Here is a 22622-nt window from a genome sequence, read left to right as displayed (position 1 = left end):
ACCCCCTTAAAAAAAAAAAAAAAAAAAAAAGGCAGATAACTTCTACTAAACAGTAATGACCCCCCCCCCCAAAAAAAACTGGATTATATGCTATTTAATTATTTAACAAACATATTACACTAAATAAGTTCATATAGACTATAATTATGTTATTTTATTGTTCATGTAAATGTATCATGTTTTATCATTAAAAAATTACATTTATCAAAAAAAGAGAATTTCATCAATAAGAGACATTAAATTTCATAACACCACATAGTTTCATAACCTCAATAACGTGCAGGTGTACACCAGTGATTTGTGGTGATCATATGCAAACAGCTCCAACAGGTCTGACAGCTTTAGATCAATAAAAAATCCTGGCATTCAAAACAAAAGGCATCTCAAAAACCCATGCATTCTATATTTCACTTTAAGTGAATTTAGGATTCATTCACACAGAGACAGACATTATACGCAGCACAGTTGAATTAAAAAAGTGCTTTAAAAAAATTTGAGTCTCCAGACATGTCTTTAAAGGAACTTGTTAACTTGATACGCCATTAAAAAAAAGACCCTGGGGAAAAAACATATCTTCAACCGCTGTAGCACAGTGTAATAGAAAATAATACTTTTTTTTCCCTTTTTAAAGTTGAATGTTTCCACACAGTGAAAAAGAGAACTCCAGATTAATTCTGTGTGAACCATTCCAAATTGTAATTAGACAATGCAGTTTACAAATATCTATATAACACTGTGACATATTGTCTTGACATTAAAATGACTAATGCATCTTGAGCTCATGACTCAGCTTTCTCTCACAGCTGAGAAAGCAGCTCTTGACAGGATGAAGGCCGTGATTGTGTTGCTCGTACCTCTTCTGCTTCCCTTGGTCTCTGCTCAGACATTTCGTTGGGGCCCCTGCCCAACACCAATGGTCCAGCCAAACTTTGAATTAAACAAGGTAGGACTATGCAAATATAATGAATCTTAAAGATAAAATTCAGCTCCAAAAATTGTTATTTACTCAACCTCATGTCTTTCTAAATCCAAATGCTGTTATTTTGTTTGGTTCGGAATGGCAATAGGGTGAAAAAATAATGACGGAATTTAAATTTTTTGGTGTAGTGTTCCTTTAATTGTGTACAGTGCACTTATATGAGCTTTACCTTTCACTCCAAGTACCTTGGAAAGTGGTATGAAATTGAAAAGCTCCCAGCATCCTTTGAGAAAGGCAAGTGCATTGAGGCAAACTACATGCTACGGCCTGACAACACTGTCCAAGTTGTCAATGTTCAGACATAGTGAGTAATTAAATCTTTTGACTTAAATAGAACTTGTGTTTTGTCACTATCATTTAATCATAACTAAATTGTGTGTTTATATAAAACAGCAAAGGAAAAATTAGAAAAGCAGAGGGCACAGCAATCACTCAGGACCTGAGGGAGCCAGCAAAGTTTGGAGTCAGTTTCTCCTACTGTGAGTCCATGAATGTGCTGTGTTTGTGTTCAGACAACACATTTCTAGAACACCGTAGAATCTTTTTTCACTTTTCTTGAAGAGTTATTTTGTTAATTCACCATCTGCTTCTTTTTATATGTATGCAGTCACTCCCTACGCCCCATACTGGGTCCTGTCTACTGACTACAACAGCATTGCACTTGTTTATTCATGCACTGATGTTCTCCGGCTCTTCCATGTGGACTATGCCTGGATCCTGTCCCGTTCACGCATTCTGCCCGCAGAGGCCATCTACCATGCCAAAGAGATCTTCTCACGTGACCACATTGATGTGAGCAAAATGATTCCCACAGATCAGCAAGGATGCGATGGTCCTATTTAAACAGAAAAGACTGAAATATATATATAGGCACCAAAATATATATATTTTGGTGCCTTCACTATTACTATTATGATTGAAAACGGTTTGAATTATCATAAAGCTACTCATATTATGTTGTACTTGGTTATAAATGTTTGGTATTTGTCTTTGTTACTCTAAACTAATTTTGTAAAGCATCCTCTGGCTTTGGTAATGTGCTATAAAAATAAGATTTATTATTATTATTCATATGGCATAAAACCATCTGAACCCAGCTGGCACATATAATGCTCCATATACATATTTTTGCACCTCTTCAAATAAATAAATTAAAGCTTTACCGTTTGCTTATGAAGTTTTTGCTTATGGAGTACTCTGTCATGTCATTCCTGAGTAATGGTTTTATTAATTGGGTGTTTATTTTGTGAATATACTGGAGTCCTATCTGTTCTGCATAATTTAAGATGTGCATTGATATGTCCTCAAAATTGTATTTTCTGTGCCTTTATGAACACTTTATACTGATAATAGTGTTTAGATTTCTATTGGAATATTAATGAATTAAAAACAAAATTATGCTTTTGGAATGCATAATAATTTTTATTTTATTTTTTATGTTTATAATGGCATGATGCATTAACCAACTTGATTTGAAATACATTTCATATATGGTCTTGAGGTGGGTTTCGATGATATAGATCTAGTTTGGGAGGGGACACATATTTTCTGAACTTGGGGTTCAGTCTGCGCAGAACCTGTGACACACAAAATCATTTTAGCTCTCAGAAACGGACAGACCTCATACAATCACTGCTGCAAAGTAGGTAATGTTGTTCATTTCCAAAACAATTAGCAATATACATGCATGAACATAGCAAACTGTTTACTTGCTTTTTTTCAGGCTTGCTTATATTTACCCTAAACTTGAATTTGTAAAAGTAATTTTTTTTTATTTCCAGGGAATGATGAAGTGGAGTATTGTTTTGGGAGTTTTCTTGCTATGTTTTCTTGCAAATAATCTAAGCGGTAAGCAGTACTCATATTACTTTGGGCTCTTTAGATATTTACTTTAAAAGCTATACTTCAAGATTTTCAGAATATGAAAATTGCTGTATTTTATGGTAAATATTTCTGTATTAAAGGAAGTTGATGTTTGTCAAATAAATAAACTGGAACATTTGTTAAAAGGAAAACAGTCAAATACCTAACATTAAAGACTTGAGCGGTGTTCATCAGGATAAGTGTGCACATAGTAAGGAATAATATTTGTGAAGGAAACTCACATTTCTTGAATCCCTTGGGAGATCCTCAGTTCTCATGCATGAATCAGCTCTCTGTAAGGGAGGATTTCAGATTTCATTCACTCTTCCTCTACTCTCTCCTTCCACAGGTGCCAGATTCATTCCTGAAGGGGGTAAACAGACTATTTACCATTTTGTTGGCCAGCATATATTAATAGTCACATTTAAAAATCCTAAATGCACAATGAAGCTTTTATTTAAGCAATGAATTGAACCCATGGTGCTGGTTTTATAATTATATTCACTATGTTAACTATATTGTTATGTTTGCCTGAATACACACATTTAGACACATTTACACAAATAGATAACTTATGCAGTTACACATCAGCAATCCTGGAATGCAAGAACTCAGCTGGAATACACAAGTTCTATTTTTCTCTCTCACACGTAGTGCCCTATGAACGGCCCCCGGCTGTGCCCTACTGGTCTTATTCCACCTCAGATTTCTGGAACTATGTGGAATACTTCCGCAACATTGGGGCTTACGACCAGATCAATGAAATGGCCAGAACATTCTTTGCCCATCAGCATCTTGGAGACACGCTGGGTTATGAAGTGGCAGAGCAACATGGACACTAAATTGATGTTATTAGTTCATCACTCATAGTTTAGTTTGTGTCATTAGAAACTAATGATAATTGACTAAATATAACTAAACACCATTTATAGCCCTGTAATAATGAGTGCTGTGTTATATCCCTAAATGTATAAAAAGCATACAGGAATTAATGTTTCATTGTAGTGTGATTAACAGCTTCAGAGTGCATGATTGTGATGTATTATACGACTATTGCATTTGCAAATATAGGAAATGTAAGAAATAAAACAAAGTGTCATACTGATGCACATCAATTATTTTAATACCATCACTGCAAAAAACCGTGAGGATCAGTTCTCCAACCGAGCCAGTGGGACCCGTTTTCCACCCGGTTACATTTGGACGTAACACCACTAGTGGATGCGAAGCCTAAGCGAATCGATTCCTTCGAACAGTTCATAGTTAAGAACCGGTTCGTACCTGCTTACGACGTCGCGAGGCATATTCATGCTTTAAACATTTAAATAAACCCATATGGCTGTTTAATACTGCTTTATTATTATTATTTTGGTCTTTATTTTCGACTCGATAATTATTAATTAATTAATAGAGTTGTTGTTTTCGTGTAGTTGCAGCCACGATTCAGCTCATCAGTCCCTTCAGAAACACAGCTTTTTGGATGAACACGTATTTGGAGTACGATTTATTTATATTTCTGCTATTCGGATATTAAACTAACTGAACTTTTCGCCCTGTCAGTCAAGCATTCGGTTCGGTTCTTCTATCAGCTCTCTGTTTAATGACCCAGAGTAGCTCTTTGATCCGAGAACAGTGTAGTTACAGATCGATTCACTAACGCGTCCTTCAAATCGGGTTTGGAAACAGCCAAACAGGGGCAAAGGTCGTTCATTCAAAAAGATCCGACTCAAAAGAACAGTTCATTCACGAATCGGACATCGGAATCTGAACACCACCGGAAACGGAGGAGAAGCGCTTAAGTGTTTGTTTTGGTAAATTTGACAGTGAACTGAAAATACACCATAAACATTTGTTTATCGCTGATTTTTAAGTAACGTTACTCGCTCTGAAATTATGAAGCCAGCAGTTGATGAAATGTTTCCCGAGGGAGCCGGTCCGTACGTGGACCTGGATGAGGTTGGTGTTTAACACGTTTCTATACAGATAAGCCATTTGATAGATGCACTTAAAAATCTCATATATATGTAAACGAACATATTACGTTCCACTGTACCGATTAACCTTCTATACAGTGCTAAACGCATTTTCCTCAGATGCATGCACATATTATCCAGTTAGTATTTATTCAATAAATGTTAATATAAATATTTATGGTGTATTGTTTTTTCTAAAACAGTATAACATTGTTCGCTTAAATAAACGAATTGGACAGGGCCGCTGAGCTATTGTAATGGTCCTGTAGTAATGCTGTAGTAATGCTGTAGTAATGCTGCAGTAATGCTGTAGTGCTGTGTGTTGACAGGCAGGCGGCAGCACTGGACTGCTGATGGATCTGGCCGCCAACGAGAAGGCAGTACATTCTGACTTTTTCAACGGTGAGACTCAGAAACACTATTATAACCAGTGTTGGGGAAAGTTACTTTTAAAAGTAATGCATTACAATATTGCGTTACTCCATAAAAAGTAACTAATGACGTTACTTTTTATGGAAAGTAATGCGTTACGTTACTTTTGCGTTACTTTTTAAGTATGGACAGAGCTTGCTTGTTTGTTTTTAAAATAAAAAAGTTCTATTTTAGGCAAATATATAAAAGCCTTTTCACACCAAAAGTCAAATGAATAAGCCTCAGGCTGAAGGGAAAGTAAATTTACGTCCGTGCAGTAGAATGCAGTAGATATTGGTTAATAGAATGGGATTAAATACATAAAGGATATTTGTGTTGTTTAACATTTAATTATTGCAGGTTCAATAATTTGATTAATTAATCATATTCTGAGTTGCATTATTTTTATTCATTTTGAGGAAAACTGAATCTGTGTTTTTTTTTGTGTGTGTGAGTCAGATGAATTAATGCATATTCATGTTTATTTTAACATCATCTGATTTCTCGAAATGGGGACAGGGGAGCTGTCAATCAATAAATTGGAAAAAAAGTAACTTGCGTTACTTATTTGAAAAAATAACTCAGATACTCTCTTGTAAATTAAAAAGTAATGCGTTACTTTACTAGTTACTTGAAAAAAGTAATCTGATTACGTAACTCACGTTACTTGTAATGTGTTACCCCCAACACTGATTATAACTCGATTATTTGATAAAGTACAGTAACAGTACATCGATCAGTTATGTTCCTTGACCTTTCCAATGGTTTGTCATTACTATATATTTTTGTATTAAAATAATTTTAATGAAAATTTCTAATAAAGATTTCAATTTGTACAGGTGAGATACTTTAGAATCCAGCAAAACATACAGATTTTTAATGATTTTGAAGATTTATTTACTTTTCCAGTCCTGGAAATGTCAGTTTTTAAATTCTATGTTGAAATTATGGAATAACTTAAGAATGATTAAATAAAAGTATCAATTTCTTATTATTTTTAAGTCTCCAAACTTTTGAATGGAAATGTATCACGGTTTCCACAAAAATATGGAGCAGCACAACTGTTTTCAACCTTGATAATAAGAAATCACTCCACTGAAGACTGGAGTAATGACTGCTGAAAATGTAGCTTTGCCATCACAGGAATAAATTACATTTTAAAATATGTTCAAATAGAAAACAGTTATTTTACATTGTAAAAATATTTCACAATGTTACAGTTTTTACAGTATTTTTGATCAAATAAATGCAGCCTTGGTTAGCATAAGAAACTTCTTTGAAAAACATTAAAAATTATTCCAAACTTTTAACTATCAGTATATATATATATATATATTTCCTACTACTTGTTTCGCTTCTGTTTCAGTTTTTATAACCATTTCTTGCTATGTGTCAGTAAGTTGTTGTTATTTTAGCATGTGTGTTTGGCTCAGTGTTATTTTTTTTAGGATTACTGATAAACTAATGTAGTTTGATTTGTATTAGTTATCTATTTTAGTTTTAGTTACAGTTTTAGTAATGTTGTCATTTTTATTAGTTTTTTATTATGTCTATATAGGTTTTTTTTTATTAAGTTTTAGTTTTATTTAATTTGAGTTATTTCAGTACTTCAACATACAAAATGGAAATGAAATAATATATATATATATATATTGAATGTATTTATATATATATATATGTACATGTATATGTATATGTATGTGGCTGTACATACACATATGTTGTTGTTTTTTGGTGTTTGGCTTAGTGTTATGTTAGAATCATTATTATACTCATACCTTTTGTTCTTTTAATACAACAAATTTTGTATTAAAATACAAAATTTTAAATGTTTTAATTTTTTTGTTTTCATTTAAATGTTTAGTTTTGAAATGTGGTTGTATGCATTTGTCGTTTTTATTTAATTTCTTTTAATTTCTTAAATGTGTGTGTATATGTGTATATATATGTGTATATATATATATATATATATATATTAGTATTTATAGAGTTTTAGCTTTTAGTTTTAATTACTTTTTCTTATTTGTAAGTCAATTTGGATAAAAACGTCTACTAAATGACTAAAAGTAAAAGTAAAGTAAATATATATATATATATTTCTGTACAAAATTAATAAAAAAAAATTCTTCCCATTAAGTTGCTAGTTTCATTTGTTTTCTTGGCAACGTAGTATTGCAAAGTGCTTTCGCATGCTTACTCTACAATTTTCTTTATACTTTTCCACCTTCTCTATATAGTGATAGTAAAGGTAGTTTGAGCTTGGCACAGGATGACCTAAAAACAGGCAGTTAAAGAGTGAATGTATGAAGCTGAGCCCATGTAAAGCGCTTTTATTGGGCTTCATTGGCTTCAGCACAGCAGGTCTTTCCTCTTTAGAGGCTCTGCAGTATCCATCTGCAGTGCTTGAAGTAGCTGAACACGTGTCACTCAGGGGCGGTTTTATCAGGGGGCCCTTTTGAAAGGTTTACGGAAAATAACCTAGAGACCCCGATAAGAGCTCATACCCTCACTTTACCGAGAACAGAATGTCATAGATGAGGTTTTTGTGCAAATTATTATTTAAAAAAAGCTCTTCTACGTATTCTGGTTTATTTTGCTGAATTAAAAGTACTGTATGTATAGGTTAAAATAATTGTGCTATGAATTCTTACACTTCTCTTTTATCCACAGATTTTGAAGATCTGTTTGATGACGATGATATTCAGTGATGAAGAGGACGAATAGGATGGATTTCTCGATTGTATAAAATGTTGTACATTTAAGTGTTTTTTCTTTCTTCACTTTAAGAGTGATATTGCATTGTTAACGCTGTTCAATAATACACTTTTGTGCAATACAAATCTTCCTTTTTCCAGATGTTTCCACATTTAAAAAAACCCAGACATTCCGAGTCAAAAGTTGGAATTATTATAAACGCTTTTTCCCAAGGCTAAAATCTGTTTCTAGTCCTGATTGTAGGTTTTTGCACATTCCTGAACACCTGTAATGGCGCATAATTACACATGCAATCCACTGTTAACATAAAGCACAGATGTTTTACACCCTTACATTGACATCAAAATATTTTTTTCTCCCAGATATATCTGAACCGACATCATAATCTGTTATAATTCAAGTCAGATAATTAAAAAAGACATACATTAATTCCTAATCTGTATTGCTGTATTTCAAACAGGTTTTAATTGTGAATGATCACTTGTTATGCCATTCTGTGCAGTGAATTTTGGGATGATGGATTGAGCTGGTGCTTGGCAGATGTGTGTATGATAAAATTCCCCATAAGGGTTTTTTGCCCTGTTTGCGGCAGTTGACGGTTCAGTGCGTTTAGTCTGACACAGTATCCACTAGATTCGTTTAATTTCTGTTATTCTGGTAGCTGAAGATATTAGGACCATCACTTGAATTTACAGGGTCCGGACAAAACGTTTATGGGCACGTCCTCCCCCATTTACTCAGCAATGTAAAGACACATATAGTACATTCCCAGCTGTTGATGGCAACCCTGAAGTTGTGGTATTACACAGACTTAAAGGTAACCTGCAAGCATACTCAAAGAAAAAGTTCACCCCAAAATTAAAATTTGCTGAACATGAACACTCTCAGAGCACAAAGATGTAGCTAAGTTTTCGATTCTTCATTTTGGAACAGATTTGGAGAAATTTAGCATGACATCACTTGCTCACCAGTGGATCCTCTGCAGTGAATGGGTGCCGTCCAATCAGCTGATAAAAACATCACAATAATTGATACACCTAATGAATCAAAATTAAAATGTATTAATGAATTTGTTTCTTACAAATGTGCAGCTTTTCACTTCACAAGACATTGATGGGCTGGAGTTGTGACAGTTATTGTGATGCTTTTATCAGCTGTTTGGACTCATTCTGACGGCACCCATTCACTATAGAGGATTCACTGGTGAGCAAGTCTTTAAATCTGAAGAAACAAACTCATCTACATTTTGGATGGCCTGTGAAAACGTATTAAATACACCTGAGATATACATTTTATTGCATTCTCTATTTTGAAGGCAACTAGTTTAGATATAAAAATCTACAAAACACTGAATCATTACAGGTGACATTATCCTTATAGTTATTTTATTTTATGTCTTTGTTCCTCCCTTATATTTTTAATTTTCTCACTAAAGCAACTGAAAAAAATGAAATTTTCATATCCTGTTTTTTGTCTTTACCTTCTAAACACAGTCTATAATTGCAACATCTGATTGGCTGACTTGCTAGGCCAGAGAGGGCCAATCGTAGGGTTGGAAGCAGCATGTATTCGGCCCTATGGGATGCACCTTTTTTGTTTTTAATTATCAAGGTTGGGTTTAAATTGTGGCCAGGTTCTCAACGGTGGCCCAGTTGGTGTACAGGGGTGTGCTGAGACTGTAGCACACGAGGGGTTTGACTCACCTTCCTCTACCAGTCGGTCAGCTGTAGAGCTGAACTTCAACTTCAACTTCACATCACATCCTAACACAGGTAAGACAGAGCTCAAGCCCTTTTGTATGTCCTTTAATTTGTCTGATTATAAAGCAAATGCACATGTCTACATTTCAAAAACCCATAGTTACTTTTAACAATATGCAGATGTGCCCCAAATGTTACTATGTTAACAGTTCTTAAACATCTTTTTTGCACAGTTAAATGATCGTAAGATTATTTTTAAATTGTTCTATATTTAAGAAAATATTTCAAACTCTGTGTTTGAAAACATTGAAAGCTGCACAAGCAAAATACTGACATTGACACGAATATTGTAAGACAGCGTAAAGAGTATAAAATTACATGTTGAATGTGTGAATTATGTTTCTTTGTATACAGGCATTTGTAGCATGTAAAAAACAATAATTTGCAGGTAATCAAACATAGAGTGAAGTTTCTTGTCAATTCTGCACTGTAAAAAATTATTGTAACAGTAAAAGAATGTGAAAATGCTACAGTAAAAACCTGTTAATTGGTTAACAGTAAGTTTCCATACTATATACGGTGAATAAATGTAATTACATTTAACGTAATTTTACAGTAAAATACTTTTAAAAATACGGTTTTTGGAAGTGAAAAAGAAAAAGGCATTGTATAATTTACAGTGAAAAACTGTAAATTGACACTCCTAGAATTCCCTGCATGACACTTCATAGTTTGTTTTTTTGTTGAAATAACATGTATCTTCTTAGTTTTTTCTTATCAGTTGTGTACATAAGGGTTTAATCTTACATCTAATGTTCTTAAATTAATGTTTATTGCATTATTTCAGTATCATGTGTGTCACCATGATGGGGTTTAGTGTTAGTGTGAATGACACTGTGCACCTTCTATATATAAGTATTGCCCTCCTCAGCTCGTAGAAAAGTTGTTTATGATGAGCTTTGGTTCATCATGTGACTTTATCATCACCACCAGTTTTTGGTGGCTATCAGTACATTACAATGGTTCAAAACAGATATGAGTACTTCAATGTGTTGGTTTATTAACATTACATCAGTTAATGAAATACGGTATTTTATTGTGAATTTAAGTAAAGTCTGTAAAACCTAAAATGTTGCTACCATATTTTTTACAGTGAAGTTTTGGCAACCACAGCTGCCGGTATTTTACCGTAAATGTCACAGATTTTTTTTTACAGTCTATATGTAAAATTGAAGTAAGGTACTATTTGCAGTTCAATTATTTTTTTCTAATTTGATCAATTCTTCCTCTCAGAATGGTCAAATATAAGTTCAAATATCGCTAAATTGAGATGATCAAATATAAAGGAGCAATAGTACACTCTCTTATAATGATTCTCATCTCATCTTGATAAAGGTTCATCATGTTAAAGTATGAATATGAAAATACATATTTAAATTCTGTAAATAATTTTGTTTATCCAAAGGAATCAGGAAGGTTAAGAATGGCTTGTTTGAGAGGATCTTCCGTCTTGCATGTGTTGCTGCTAGCAACATTATTATTGCCAGGTGAGACTTGTAAATTATTCTTTTTCTTTTCTTCGGAGTGAAATTTCCCCAAAAGCCCTGTAGCAAACAACGGGGTATCAAGTTTCTGAGTGCCAGGTCTTCGCTTTTTGCGCTGCAGCTGGTAAAATTATTAACGGTTGTCAGCAAAACTCAAGTGCACCAGGTTTCCAGATGTGGCAGCAGTTTACAAGCTCATAAAAAATAAACTAGCAGATACTCTGAAAGAGCAACGTTTTCTTTACCTCCCTCATACAAGACACTGAGATCTTCCGTTCAGTCACCTCACATTAAAGCCATCCATGATCCACTCGTTCCCATTCCAGCAGAGACAAACGTCACCTTCAGAGAAATAAGATGGAAAAAGTGTCAGTTCATATATTTTTCAGACACTAGGATAATTAAGTTCACCTGTAGTTACAGAGGCTCCTTTCCTTTGTAGATTTTATAGCTTTTGCTTGTAGACGAGCCCGGTTATTGCGGCCCCCTGCTGCCAGGCATCAAAGTGCTGATGTGTGCTGTTTGAAGATTAATTTCCTACAATACCATCTATATACTACCACCTTCCCTTCCCCCCAAAACTTGTAAAACTGCATCCTGCTGCCCTCAGCTCATTGGACCTTTACTGTCTGTAAGCATTTTCTACTCTATCTTTGAAAAAATGCATCATCTGGTTGAGACTTGAACCCCCTAATTTTTTCTCTCTCTACTCTTCTTCTCAAACAGATTTTCTCTTGGCTGGCCCTGTGACCCGACGTTTAAAAGGAGACAGTAAGTATGGCTTGTTCTCCTGTTCTGTTAGCTTCTTTATAGAGTCCTAATTCATTTATCTGTTGTATAGATACCATATAATCTGAATGTTAGATATGCACAATGAAGTAACACATAGTGTTTCTGCCAGATGGAAGTGATGAAAAGGCAGGCGTTGAAGCAGGTCCAAAACTAATCCGCAACAGGAGAAACATCAGTTGGTACAAGCAGCACTCTGACTTCTGGAGCTGGTACAAATACTTCACTGACAATGGGAACCAAGAGGGAGTGAGTACAGCGTATATTATGAACTAAACAGGACAACATAGCACACCTGCAGGTCCTATAAGAATTGTTAGTTTTTGCAAAGGTTAATCTTAAGGATGCACAATATATCAGTACCACATTGGCCCAGAATTTTAATACCAGGAAATCCCTTGTTATCATCTTGAGGATGATTGAGGTTACTTATGTGTTTTGTGTTGGTTGCATAATCTAAGTACTGAATCAAAATAATTTATCGTCACCTTTCAGGTTGCAGAGCTGGATCGCGTTTATCTTGCATACTTGCAGAACAAGAATGGGGCTGAGGCACGTCGTTCCCACAAGCTGTACCTGCAGCACCTAAGCGACATCTACAAATCTTGTGCCGAGTCTGATGACCCAAACTGTGTGGCCTCGTACACCAACAGACCCAAACCCAAAGCTGAAGCACCAGTGCCTGCCCCAGTCAAGTCTTGTGATCCTTACAGAGACCCATACTGCTTGTACTCGAAGGGATACTCATATTACCCATACATGACTCCGGCCCCAGCTGCTGTCAAAGCCCCTGCACCTGCCCCAGTCAAAGCCCCAGCATACATCCACACCCCTGTGGTGAAAGATCCACGTTCCGGTTACTACTACCACTCTCCGTTGGTGCAACCCTTCCTGTCAGCTGAGCAAAGGGCTGAGCTGTTGCGCATCTGTGACGCAGAGGATGTCGAGTGTCTTCAGTACCACCTCCGTGCTGCTTATGGATACAAGCCTGCTGTTGCCCCGGCCCCATCCTACGCCCATCTCGGCTGTGACCCTAAGACCGATCCTCACTGCAACCCCCATCTGGTCCAGAAGGAGCCATCTGGTCTGTACCTGCGTTATCCCCATTGTGACCCTCGAGTTGACCCATATTGTGCTTATGCTGCTGCTCTGACATCCTCACAAAATCTTGAAGCCCCATCTTCTGGCTTGGAGAGACCCTGCAACCCTCTCTACAATGATAACTGCAACCCTCTGACAGCCACAAGGTTCGGCAGCTTGGCTCCTGAAGATCTGAAGGACGAGCCCACCTCTGCAGTCAATGCCATTCGGGCACCTCCGAGCCCTCATCAAGACCCTTATGCCATGTACCGAGATGCATCTGCTGGGGCTGACCTGCGAAGACACCTGCCTACACAACTCCAGCCTCCAAGGCACCAACTGGAGGAACTTCAACATCCTTTGGGACCCCGCGGGAAGACCAAGGAGGGATATGACTGTTTCATCGGGTATGATGAAGAGTGCTTCCCACTGGGTTCCCAAAACGAGCACCGTCCTGCTGTGCACAGGCAGCCGTCTTACCCAATTGAAGCCTACGAGCCCCACCTGAATGCTGATGGATCCAGAAATGGAGTAATCGAACCTGATCCTGATTGCGACCCGGAGTATGACAGAAACTGCCGTTTGCGCCGCTACGAACCTGAGTTGGCTGAACCCGCCAGCCCATCACCTCAAGAGGAGCCAGCCCAGGAGGAATCCCACCATGAGGAGGTCCCTCAGCATAGAGAAGAGTTCTACCCTGAGGCCCCAGGCTACAACCAGCAGCAATATGAGCCCTACGTGAGCGGACAAGAGGATCCATATGCCGGATTCGGCCCCCAGGAACCAGGAGCGACTAGTTTTCAGGATGTCCAGAGAGGATACGGTGGTCGGTATCCTGGCCAGGATGACCACCATGCTTACAATGGAGACTACAGAAATAAATAAATACCTGTGACAATGTATGCCAAGAATAGTAGGTCAGGACAGAAGTTTTTTTTTGTAGATAAATATTAAAGGCACGCTTGTAGAAAAGGTGTACACATCAGTTTCACATGATTTGACTTGGTTCACTCAAAATATTTTTCGAGAGCTGCTGAAATTTCCTAGCTCTGGAGTTTGACAGCACTTGTATAGGAAAAAAATGTTAGATTCTTATGATTTCTTTCTGATTCTTTTAACCCATGTAATCTGATTGTGTGTTGCAGCATCTCTAGGAGAGATATTCTACTAGAGGAGCACTTGAAATAGCTCTTCGTATCATTGTGGAGGGAAAATTAAACAGAACAAAGTATGTAAAAGGTGAATAGTGTACTTGAATATACTGTAACCTCTCCCATTTTGGCTTTTTCTTTGTAAATTCACCCAACAGTTTCCCTTCAAATGAATATTTAATGATCTTCTGGGGCCCTTGCTTATTTGTATTCTTTTTTAAATCGCCAAATTGATACTTTGTGATTTGTTTGCATATTTGTAAGATGTTTTCTTTGAATGTTTCAAATAAAAGCTTTAAAGATCTTGAGCTCTTTTTATTTGCAAATGCATTATTACTATTGACAACTGCTGGTAGAAATTGTTGTTGCCCATATTTTATTGGACTATCACAGACAAGTGAATTATTATGCCATAATTATTATTCTATCCTACTGTCATTCACAGAGCAATGCAATACTAAAAACTGATTAATTATCTCACTGTTCAACTTACTAACACGCAAATAGTCAGTGATAATACAATAATATGCACCAAAGTAGCATAAAAATCCATATTTAATGATAAGCACCCATCATGTACTGCTTTCACAGTTGGTGAACTTTAACATTTTGAACATTCTCTGTCACTAATGTGAGAGATTAGAGAGACGTTAAAACTCTCCGTAATGAAGAAGATCTTCAAAATCTACACATATACTTCCATTAGCCTCAGAATAATTTTAATAAACATTAATAAATATAAATACTCAACAGCTGTCATGTTATTTTGGTTCATTAAAAACTATGGCATACAAATAACGATTAAAGAGCTGCTGCAAGATCACAAGCCGCAAATCTAAATAAAATATAATTATAAGGTAATAGCTCAGCACGTATGGTGGTATATACTGACCTTGAACACTGATTAAAATATCTGCGAGGATGAAGTATGCTAAACTGCGCACCAACTGCTGTACTGAGAGGAAGCCAGTTGGCTAGATGTGACATGTTTAGCGGGTGGCCAGGCAGACTCGCTGTGAAAATATCTGGCCTATAAATCTAAAAATGACAGGACTTATGACAATATCAAACACACACACACACACACACACACACACACACTGCAAATAATCTCTTCATGCTGCATTAAACTGACTGATTGTTCCGATTAAGTGAACATGTGGATACAAATACATCCACATAGACAGTGTCAGCGTCTACGGTTGTTAATTGGGTTGCTTATGATTTTAGGAGTCAAAAGGAAGCCAGTGAAGGTGGAGTCGTTGTTTGTATCTGCATAAATCCCTGCATCAAATATGTCATCATACAACTGCAGCCAAACCTCATCTCAAACAGACAGATTTAAAATCACCCCTCCAGATGCCTGATCCACATTTCCGCTATGGAACTGGTCAAGAGTGAAGGCCACAGTCCGGCCATTTTTATACATAGCTACCTTGATGTCCTTCCCATTGATGGTAAGATGATAGGTAAAGTAGTAGATCCCAGGGATGGCACAGCGAAACTTTCCGGATATGTTGTCGTAGTGGTGCTGCTCATTGTAGAAGGTTTTAGTGAAGCGGAAGGGAGCCCCACTAGCCGGGCTGGTTTTACCTGTGAGGCCCATGCTAAAAGCAGAGTGGTAAGGGAAGGAACCCTCTCCTCTTTCTCCTTTCAGACCGGGGTTTCCAGGAAATCCTATTTTTCCTGCAGGTCCCATGTCCCCTGGTTCACCTGGCTCTCCATTCGGTCCTTTGGGGCCTTGACAAAGATAACTGAATTGATTATGATTTTTGCAGACAAACCTTTTTGTTTTGTTAACTGAGAAGAATCCATCAATCTATATTCACTGAAGTAAAGTTTTTTTTTAGAGAATGTTTCTTCAGTTTAGGCTGTGGGTCAAATGGACTAATTTTGTTTTTTAGTTGTCGGAAATACTGGTGACGTTTTTCTTGAAAATTTAGGGTCACGAACAGGCCTACAAAAGTGCCGACACGTGTGGACAACATTTTTAGGTAACACTTTAATTTAAGGTGTCCTTGTTACACATGTTACATGTACTTACTATTATAATAACAATTAATTATGCACAATTATATGCAAGTAATCCTAAACCAAACCCTAATCCTAACCCTAACCATATAGTAAGTACATGTAGTTAATTAATATCGCTCAGTACTTAAATGTATAATTACACTGTAACAAAGACACCTTAAAATAAAGAGTCACCCATTTTTCCAATTTCTACAATTACAAACCCAATTCCAAAAAAGTTGGGACACTGTACAAACAGCCTGCAGTCCAGATCTTTCACCCATAGAAAACATTTGGCGCATCATAAAGAGGAAGATGCAACAAAGAAGACCTAAGACAGTTGAGCAACTAGAAGCCTGTATTAGACAAGAATGGGACAACATTCCTATTCCTAAACTTGAGCAACTTGTCTCCTCAGTCCCCAGACGTTTGCAAACTGTTATAAAAAGAAGAGGGGATGCCACACAGTGGTAAACATGACCTTGTCCCAACTTTTTTGAGATGTGTTGATGCCATGAAATTTAAAATCAACTTATTTTTCCCTTAAAATGATACATATTCTCAGTTTAAACATTTGATATGTCATCTATGTTGTATTCTGAATAAAATATTGAAATGTGAAACTTCCACATCATTGCATTCTGTTTTTATTCACAATTTGTACACTGTCCCAACTTTTTTGGAATTGGGTTTGTACAATATTTGCAGGTAAAATCGAAACATTTTATGATGCATTTTACATAAATTTTTAAATTATGCGTTAATTATGAGTGAATTTGCATTTGGCAGCTGCTCTTATGTATTTATTGTTTTTAGCTGATTTTTTGTTGTTTATCATAGTGTGAATTCTGATCAAATGTACTGAATCCAATAAGGGTTAATTTAGATATTAATATTAAATATTAAAGTGTGGTTTAAGTGGCCAAATACTTTTCATGCACACTTAATACCATTAGCAGTCTGTAAATGACTCCCTTTTGTCCCTCACGCCGATCACGTCCATCCCGCCTGGGGATGCCATCAAAACCTGGGGTGCCAGGAATACCCCTCATCCAACTGGTACAATGTTTCCTGCCATCCTGCTCAGCCAGCTCTGTGTCCTCCTCCTGAGAGACATCCAGTCTGGCTGCCATTACCACATAAAGCACAACTATCCATGCAGGCTTCATTATAAGAGCCATGTGATCAATCTGTTGTGTAAAAATGAAAAAGCTTTTAGAAAAGTAAAGACATCAGGATTAGAATTTTAGGAGTAAACAAGCATGCTTTGTCCTACCTGATCATCAACAGTGTGTCATTACAGTCTTATGTGTGAATTTATAGCTTGAGCTGTTGTCCTTTTGCCTTTTGGGATCTTGTGTGCTAGTTTCCTCTGTGCTCGTCACTCCTAAAAATATCTGACTGGACATGCAAAGCAGCTGTTCGTATTAAACAACAGCTCACATTATCACATTGAGATGAGAAATTGTGAGAGTTTTTATTTATTGTTGTTGATTCATTCCTGCTGCCTACTAGTCAGTTTAATGCAGACTTTGTGTGAATAGCTAATATGTTATCTGATTACTTTAGAAGCTTTCTGAATATTGTTAGAGATATCTGCTTATTGAAGCAAGGTAAAGGAGCAAATTACTGCCAAGTAACCTAGAAAGACCCATTTAATCTGGTCTCCATTCAATTTAGCAATACTGCTAAGCATAAGAGCAGGAGGAACTTTATTCTAATCACGGGGCGCCACCTTGTGGCTGATATAATATCATATCAAGCGCTTGCAGGCCTCCAGAGACATGAACATGAAGACATTTTTTTTAGCAGCCTTACTTTTTTTCAGTATTGATTACAATAAAAGTGCAGCCTTTGTGAGCATAAGAGACTTCTTTCAAAAAACATTTTGAATGGTAGTGTTTATATCCCCCCATTATACACGAAACAGTTCTCTGTAACAAAAACAGATTTAATGGCCTGGTAGATTATATATCATAACCAGTGTTGGGGGTAATATATTACAAGTAATGCAAGTTACGTAATCAGATTACTTTTTCAAGTAACTAGTAAAGTAACGCATTACTTTTTAATTTACAAGAGAATATCTGAGTTACTTTTTCAAATAAGTAACGTAAGTTACTTTTTTTTCAATTTATTGATTGACAGCTCCCCTGTCCCCATGTTGAGAGAAATCAGAAGATGTTACTGTAGTATTAACTATATTTAAGTGTAATTCTGTTGGTTGAACCACAGTCAAGGCAGTCTGGTCTATAATCATAATGCTACCTCATGTTTTGATAAGGTTACCACAATAAAGCTCAATGGACATGGCAATTTTGTCATAATAATGCATAATGTTGTTACATACCTATTACTGCAACATTTCTCCAGCAGGTCTTTATAAGGACTCTCAGAGTTAATTAGATGCTTCATTAAAACATGAAACCATTAGATATGAAGGGAGTTCTCCATTCTCTGCTCTTCCCATTTCTGTTCTGCTGTAATAGGTCAGTGTTCATCTCACACAGCTCTCTGTGCGGTACCTGACACTTCACTGGACTAATTATATTACTTGTACTGATAATAAAATGCCAACATATTTTGGTTAAACAATGTTTTGCCTATGAATTATCGTCCTCCTATTTCATCTTTGAATCAACACCATCAATCTGCTACTGTATTTGTTTAAGCGGATATCAGGTGTGAGCACAATGAACACATTAGGTTTTGTGAGAGCAAGAAAAGACCCTATTAATTAAAATTTTATAAATAACTGCTTACAATGGGACAGTCATTCATATGCAGGGGAAATATTAACCCATTAAAGGATTATAAATTATGAACATGCTGAGAAACCTGTTGTACACAATCTACCAGATGTCTTCTGTCATTTAAATGATAGTTCATACTTTTTTCACTTTGAACACTTACTGGACTGAATCAACTTAGGTTTACTTGATTATCCATACATCATCTTTTAGAAAAAAAAATCATGTAAAAATGTGAGTATCAAATATGATACAAAAGACCATTTATTTGTACATTCCCTAATCATCATTGTATTGCATTATATGGTCAAAAAGTCAGTAAAACTTACTATTTGGCCATATAAAATCAGCAAATGCAACAAATGGCATATGTTTGTTCAGTTTGGGTCTCTGAATAAATATTATGCATCAAATACTCAACATAAATCATATACGTACAAAGGGATGTCCTTTTATTTGACCCTTTTTTTGTAGTCAATACATTCTCATGTTGACCATGTTGTACAAAAGAATATATTATAATTGCATAATTTAGTCATGCAACCAATACAGAATATGTTGACTTTACATAATTTCCAGTTTTAAACACAACCACCTTCAACCTCTGAACCGTAATGACTATAAAATCTATTTTAAAATTAGCAATGTAGATTTAGAGGAGCATTTCAGAGCCATTTATGCTACAGAAGTTTTATTTTGTCAAACAAAGAGAGAAAACTCTAAAGCTCTTGAGCATTAAATGTAAGTTAAGTAACATGCCAAGTAATTAACCTATTTTTTACAAGAACGCACTATATTTAGTTCAGAGACCTAAAGGAGATTCATTCTGTTGAACCTGTCTGCTTCTGCAAGCACAAGTAGCAAGCATCTGCAGGGAAAGTCATCATTGAGATCAATCAGGGCACACGTACATTAATCAGTGTCAAAATGTAAACAAGTATGCATCAGTTACCATGGACACAAATGATTAATCTGGGTTTCAACCCAATGGTTCAGAAGGTATGAGGAGGAAAAATCCCTGTGAATAACTAGAAGGGTATAAGGTAAACCAAATAGGCTTATCTTACCACTGCAGAAGTTTCCAATATGCACAATTAGAATCATTTCGTGGCTGCTTGTTTGCAGCTCTAATAGGATACCTCTGGAATTGGATTATAGAGGTAATAAGGGAATAATACCGTGAGGGGTTTATTACGATTATGACAGCTCTGTTCAGGAGGGGAAAATATGCAGTTACAGTTGAAAATGGGTTTTCATGATGTCTCGTGTTTCAAAATAAATGGTTTGAAAGCATAACTTTGAATGAATATCGTTGGAGGTAGAACGTTTTCTGGCTGAAGTTTGAGGAAAAGTTCCCATAGCCTGTCAAAGTCTAACTCTCTCTCTCATTGAAGACAGCTCAGCTAAGCTGTTAGCTCAAACTAACAGCACTACTGGATAAACAGTACAGTCGAATGACCCCTCAATCCCCTTAATCACAAATGGGGATGAAATAATGAAAATTAGGGAAATTTCACTGTGTGCCAGTGAATTTAACGTTTGATCAAATAACCTGTTCAGTAAGTTCATCTTCCATACCGCTAATAAGCTTAATGAAAGTCTCTGTAAACAGTCACCTCTGATCTCTATACATCTGAGAGGCTTAGCCACAAGATAAGCTGACCAAATTTCAGAAATGAAAACCAGGCATATTACTAGCTCAGCGCTTAATATATAATTGAATTTATTTTCCTCCCTGTATATAATATGTTCTGTCTTTACCATGTGCTAGCAGCTTGACAGACAGCTGACAGCCTCAATGAACTTCAGACATGAAGTTGATCATTTTTCATTTTTTCTGTTAGAACTCAATAAATAAAATATAAAAAAATAAAATAAAACACAAATATAAAATAAAATAAAATGGACTCCGAGTATTACAAAACACAGTAAAAATGGAGACATTTTCAGAGAAAGGACATCTCCATCTGAGGACGAGTCACAAAAAATGGGAACTGTCTCCAGAAAACAAAGATGTCTGGTTGTCCTAACATATGACTATGAGGATTGCAACTGTGCTGACTTTTAATTAAGATTTATGGCAGCGCAGCAGATCATTTCTCAAAGTCCAGATATTAAGTCATTCAAACCCTGGAGAGCAGAAGAAAATGAATACACAATGATACTCTGGATTGTTCCTCAGTATTTAGGGGATATTTATTACAGTTCATTAGGTGAGAGGTGTCTTGAGTGCAGGACTTACTAACACAGCAGATGACCACACAGTGATAAATGTGGATGCTGCTTTAAAAGCACTGCTGGGTCACACTGCTAGGATTTTATTGCTGGGACATGAGAGGCCATGGGCAGATCTTCTTTTGGCCTTAAAGCACATGAATCATCATAAAGGAGAGTAACTGGGGAAGGTCTGATTGACAAGCTGGAAAATTAGATTGTTTTTATGATGCCCCATGAAAATGTTCAAATACACTTTTACTTTCCTGTCAAACTGCAACCACAAAGCAGGCCTACACCTATACACCTATACACCTACATGCCTACAGACAGACAGAAAGACAGACAGACAGACAGACAGACAGACAGACAGATAGATAGATAGATAGATAGATAGATAGATAGATAGATAGATAGATAGATAGATAGATTGAATTACTCGTGCAACCATGCATGCAAGTAACTTAAGCATCACTTTGTTTGTAGATGTTATTTTGCATGTGCAACATTGGGCTGTGTACAGATGGGACAGGTACAGACAGTCCATGGCACTCCTCTGATGCCACAGCAGGCCGTCTAAGCAGCCTTCGCTTGATGGATGGCTTTTATTTTGCTGTCAGCCTTTAACTATTTTGGTGTTTATTGTTTATTGTCATTTATCTAAGCCAGTCAAGGCAGATGAGATTTTACCACATGTATCATTTAATTAGATAATGATTTGTCATTACCTTTTAAAGAGTTTCCAAGTTAAAAAGATTTGTATTCAATTGATAGTCTTTTTATGTTTAGGCAACAGCTTTTTTTGTAGAATTAAACTACACAAATGAATGTTTATTTCATTCTATATTTAGATTTCAGGTCAACACTAGTGAACATTTACTCCAGAATCCAAAGTGAATAATATATTTGAGCTATAAATATATTTTTATATATTATATATTTAAATATATTTTATAAATATATCCATAAGGTTCTTTTGCATTTCAAGAACCTTAGGGAAAAAAGGGGAAATGTGTTACTTTTTCTACCTCAGTTTTATAAAACAAAAAGACGACCTAATATAGATTCTAGTCTTGTTTGTTTATCATTATGCATGTTGTTTTTATGATGCCCCATGAAAATGTTCAAATACACTTTTACTTTCCTGTCAAACTGCAACCACAAAGCAGGCCTACACCTATACACCTATACACCTACAGACCTACAGACAGACAGAAAGACAGACAGACAGACAGACAGACAGACAGACAGACAGATAGATAGATAGATAGATAGATAGATAGATAGATAGATTGAATTACTCGTGCAACCATGCATGCAAGTAACTTAAGCATCACTTTGTTTGTAGATGTTATTTTGCATGTGCAACATTGGGCTGTGTACAGATGGGACAGGTACAGACAGTCCATGGCACTCCTCTGATGCCACAGCAGGCCGTCC

General features: G+C 36.1%; 4 protein-coding genes and 1 pseudogene across 6 annotated transcripts in view; 4 read left to right on the top strand and 1 right to left on the bottom strand.

The window, feature by feature from the left end:
• LOC107590347 (apolipoprotein D-like) overlaps positions 1–2136 on the top strand; it is a 2870-nt gene extending 734 nt beyond the window's left edge. The window contains exons 2-5 of one of the 3 annotated variants that reach the window (XM_016279056.1): positions 813–943; positions 1162–1283; positions 1373–1458; positions 1587–2136. In XM_016279056.1, the coding sequence (XP_016134542.1) occupies positions 827–943; positions 1162–1283; positions 1373–1458; positions 1587–1822 (561 nt within the window). In that variant the 5' untranslated portion in view covers positions 813–826 and the 3' untranslated portion in view covers positions 1823–2136. Of the gene's footprint in view, positions 1–790; positions 944–1161; positions 1284–1372; positions 1459–1586 lie in introns of all 3 variants that reach the window. The other 2 variants (XM_016279054.1, XM_016279055.1) reach the window with 2 other exon arrangements.
• Positions 2137–2592: 456 nt separating this feature from the next.
• On the top strand, positions 2593–3882 carry LOC107590346 (otospiralin-like). Its single transcript, XM_016279053.1, has 4 exons — positions 2593–2621; positions 2761–2827; positions 3192–3215; positions 3497–3882. The coding sequence occupies exons 2-4, from the start codon at positions 2764–2766 to the stop codon at positions 3682–3684; spliced, it is 276 nt and encodes a 91-aa protein (XP_016134539.1). The 5' UTR covers positions 2593–2621; positions 2761–2763; the 3' UTR covers positions 3685–3882.
• A 674-nt stretch (positions 3883–4556) lies between these two features.
• On the top strand, positions 4557–8066 carry LOC107590238 (myeloma-overexpressed gene 2 protein homolog). Its single transcript, XM_016278913.1, has 3 exons — positions 4557–4798; positions 5145–5217; positions 7897–8066. The coding sequence occupies exons 1-3, from the start codon at positions 4736–4738 to the stop codon at positions 7932–7934; spliced, it is 174 nt and encodes a 57-aa protein (XP_016134399.1). The 5' UTR covers positions 4557–4735; the 3' UTR covers positions 7935–8066.
• Positions 8067–9382: 1316 nt separating this feature from the next.
• LOC107590237 (uncharacterized) lies at positions 9383–14392 on the top strand. The gene is made up of 5 exons (XM_016278912.1): positions 9383–9713; positions 11107–11188; positions 11912–11956; positions 12087–12223; positions 12470–14392. The coding sequence occupies exons 2-5, from the start codon at positions 11125–11127 to the stop codon at positions 13937–13939; spliced, it is 1716 nt and encodes a 571-aa protein (XP_016134398.1). The 5' UTR covers positions 9383–9713; positions 11107–11124; the 3' UTR covers positions 13940–14392.
• Positions 14393–15013: 621 nt separating this feature from the next.
• Positions 15014–17351, bottom strand: LOC107590297 (adiponectin pseudogene; annotated as a pseudogene).
• Between the last annotated feature and the right edge of the window lie 5271 nt (positions 17352–22622).

This window comes from Sinocyclocheilus grahami, unplaced genomic scaffold, assembly GCF_001515645.1.
Source record: "Sinocyclocheilus grahami isolate Dianchi unplaced genomic scaffold, SAMN03320097.WGS_v1.1 scaffold126.1, whole genome shotgun sequence".
In the NCBI taxonomy this organism is placed as follows: Eukaryota; Metazoa; Chordata; class Actinopteri; order Cypriniformes; family Cyprinidae; genus Sinocyclocheilus; species Sinocyclocheilus grahami.
This window is presented reverse-complemented; position numbering and strand designations above follow the sequence as displayed.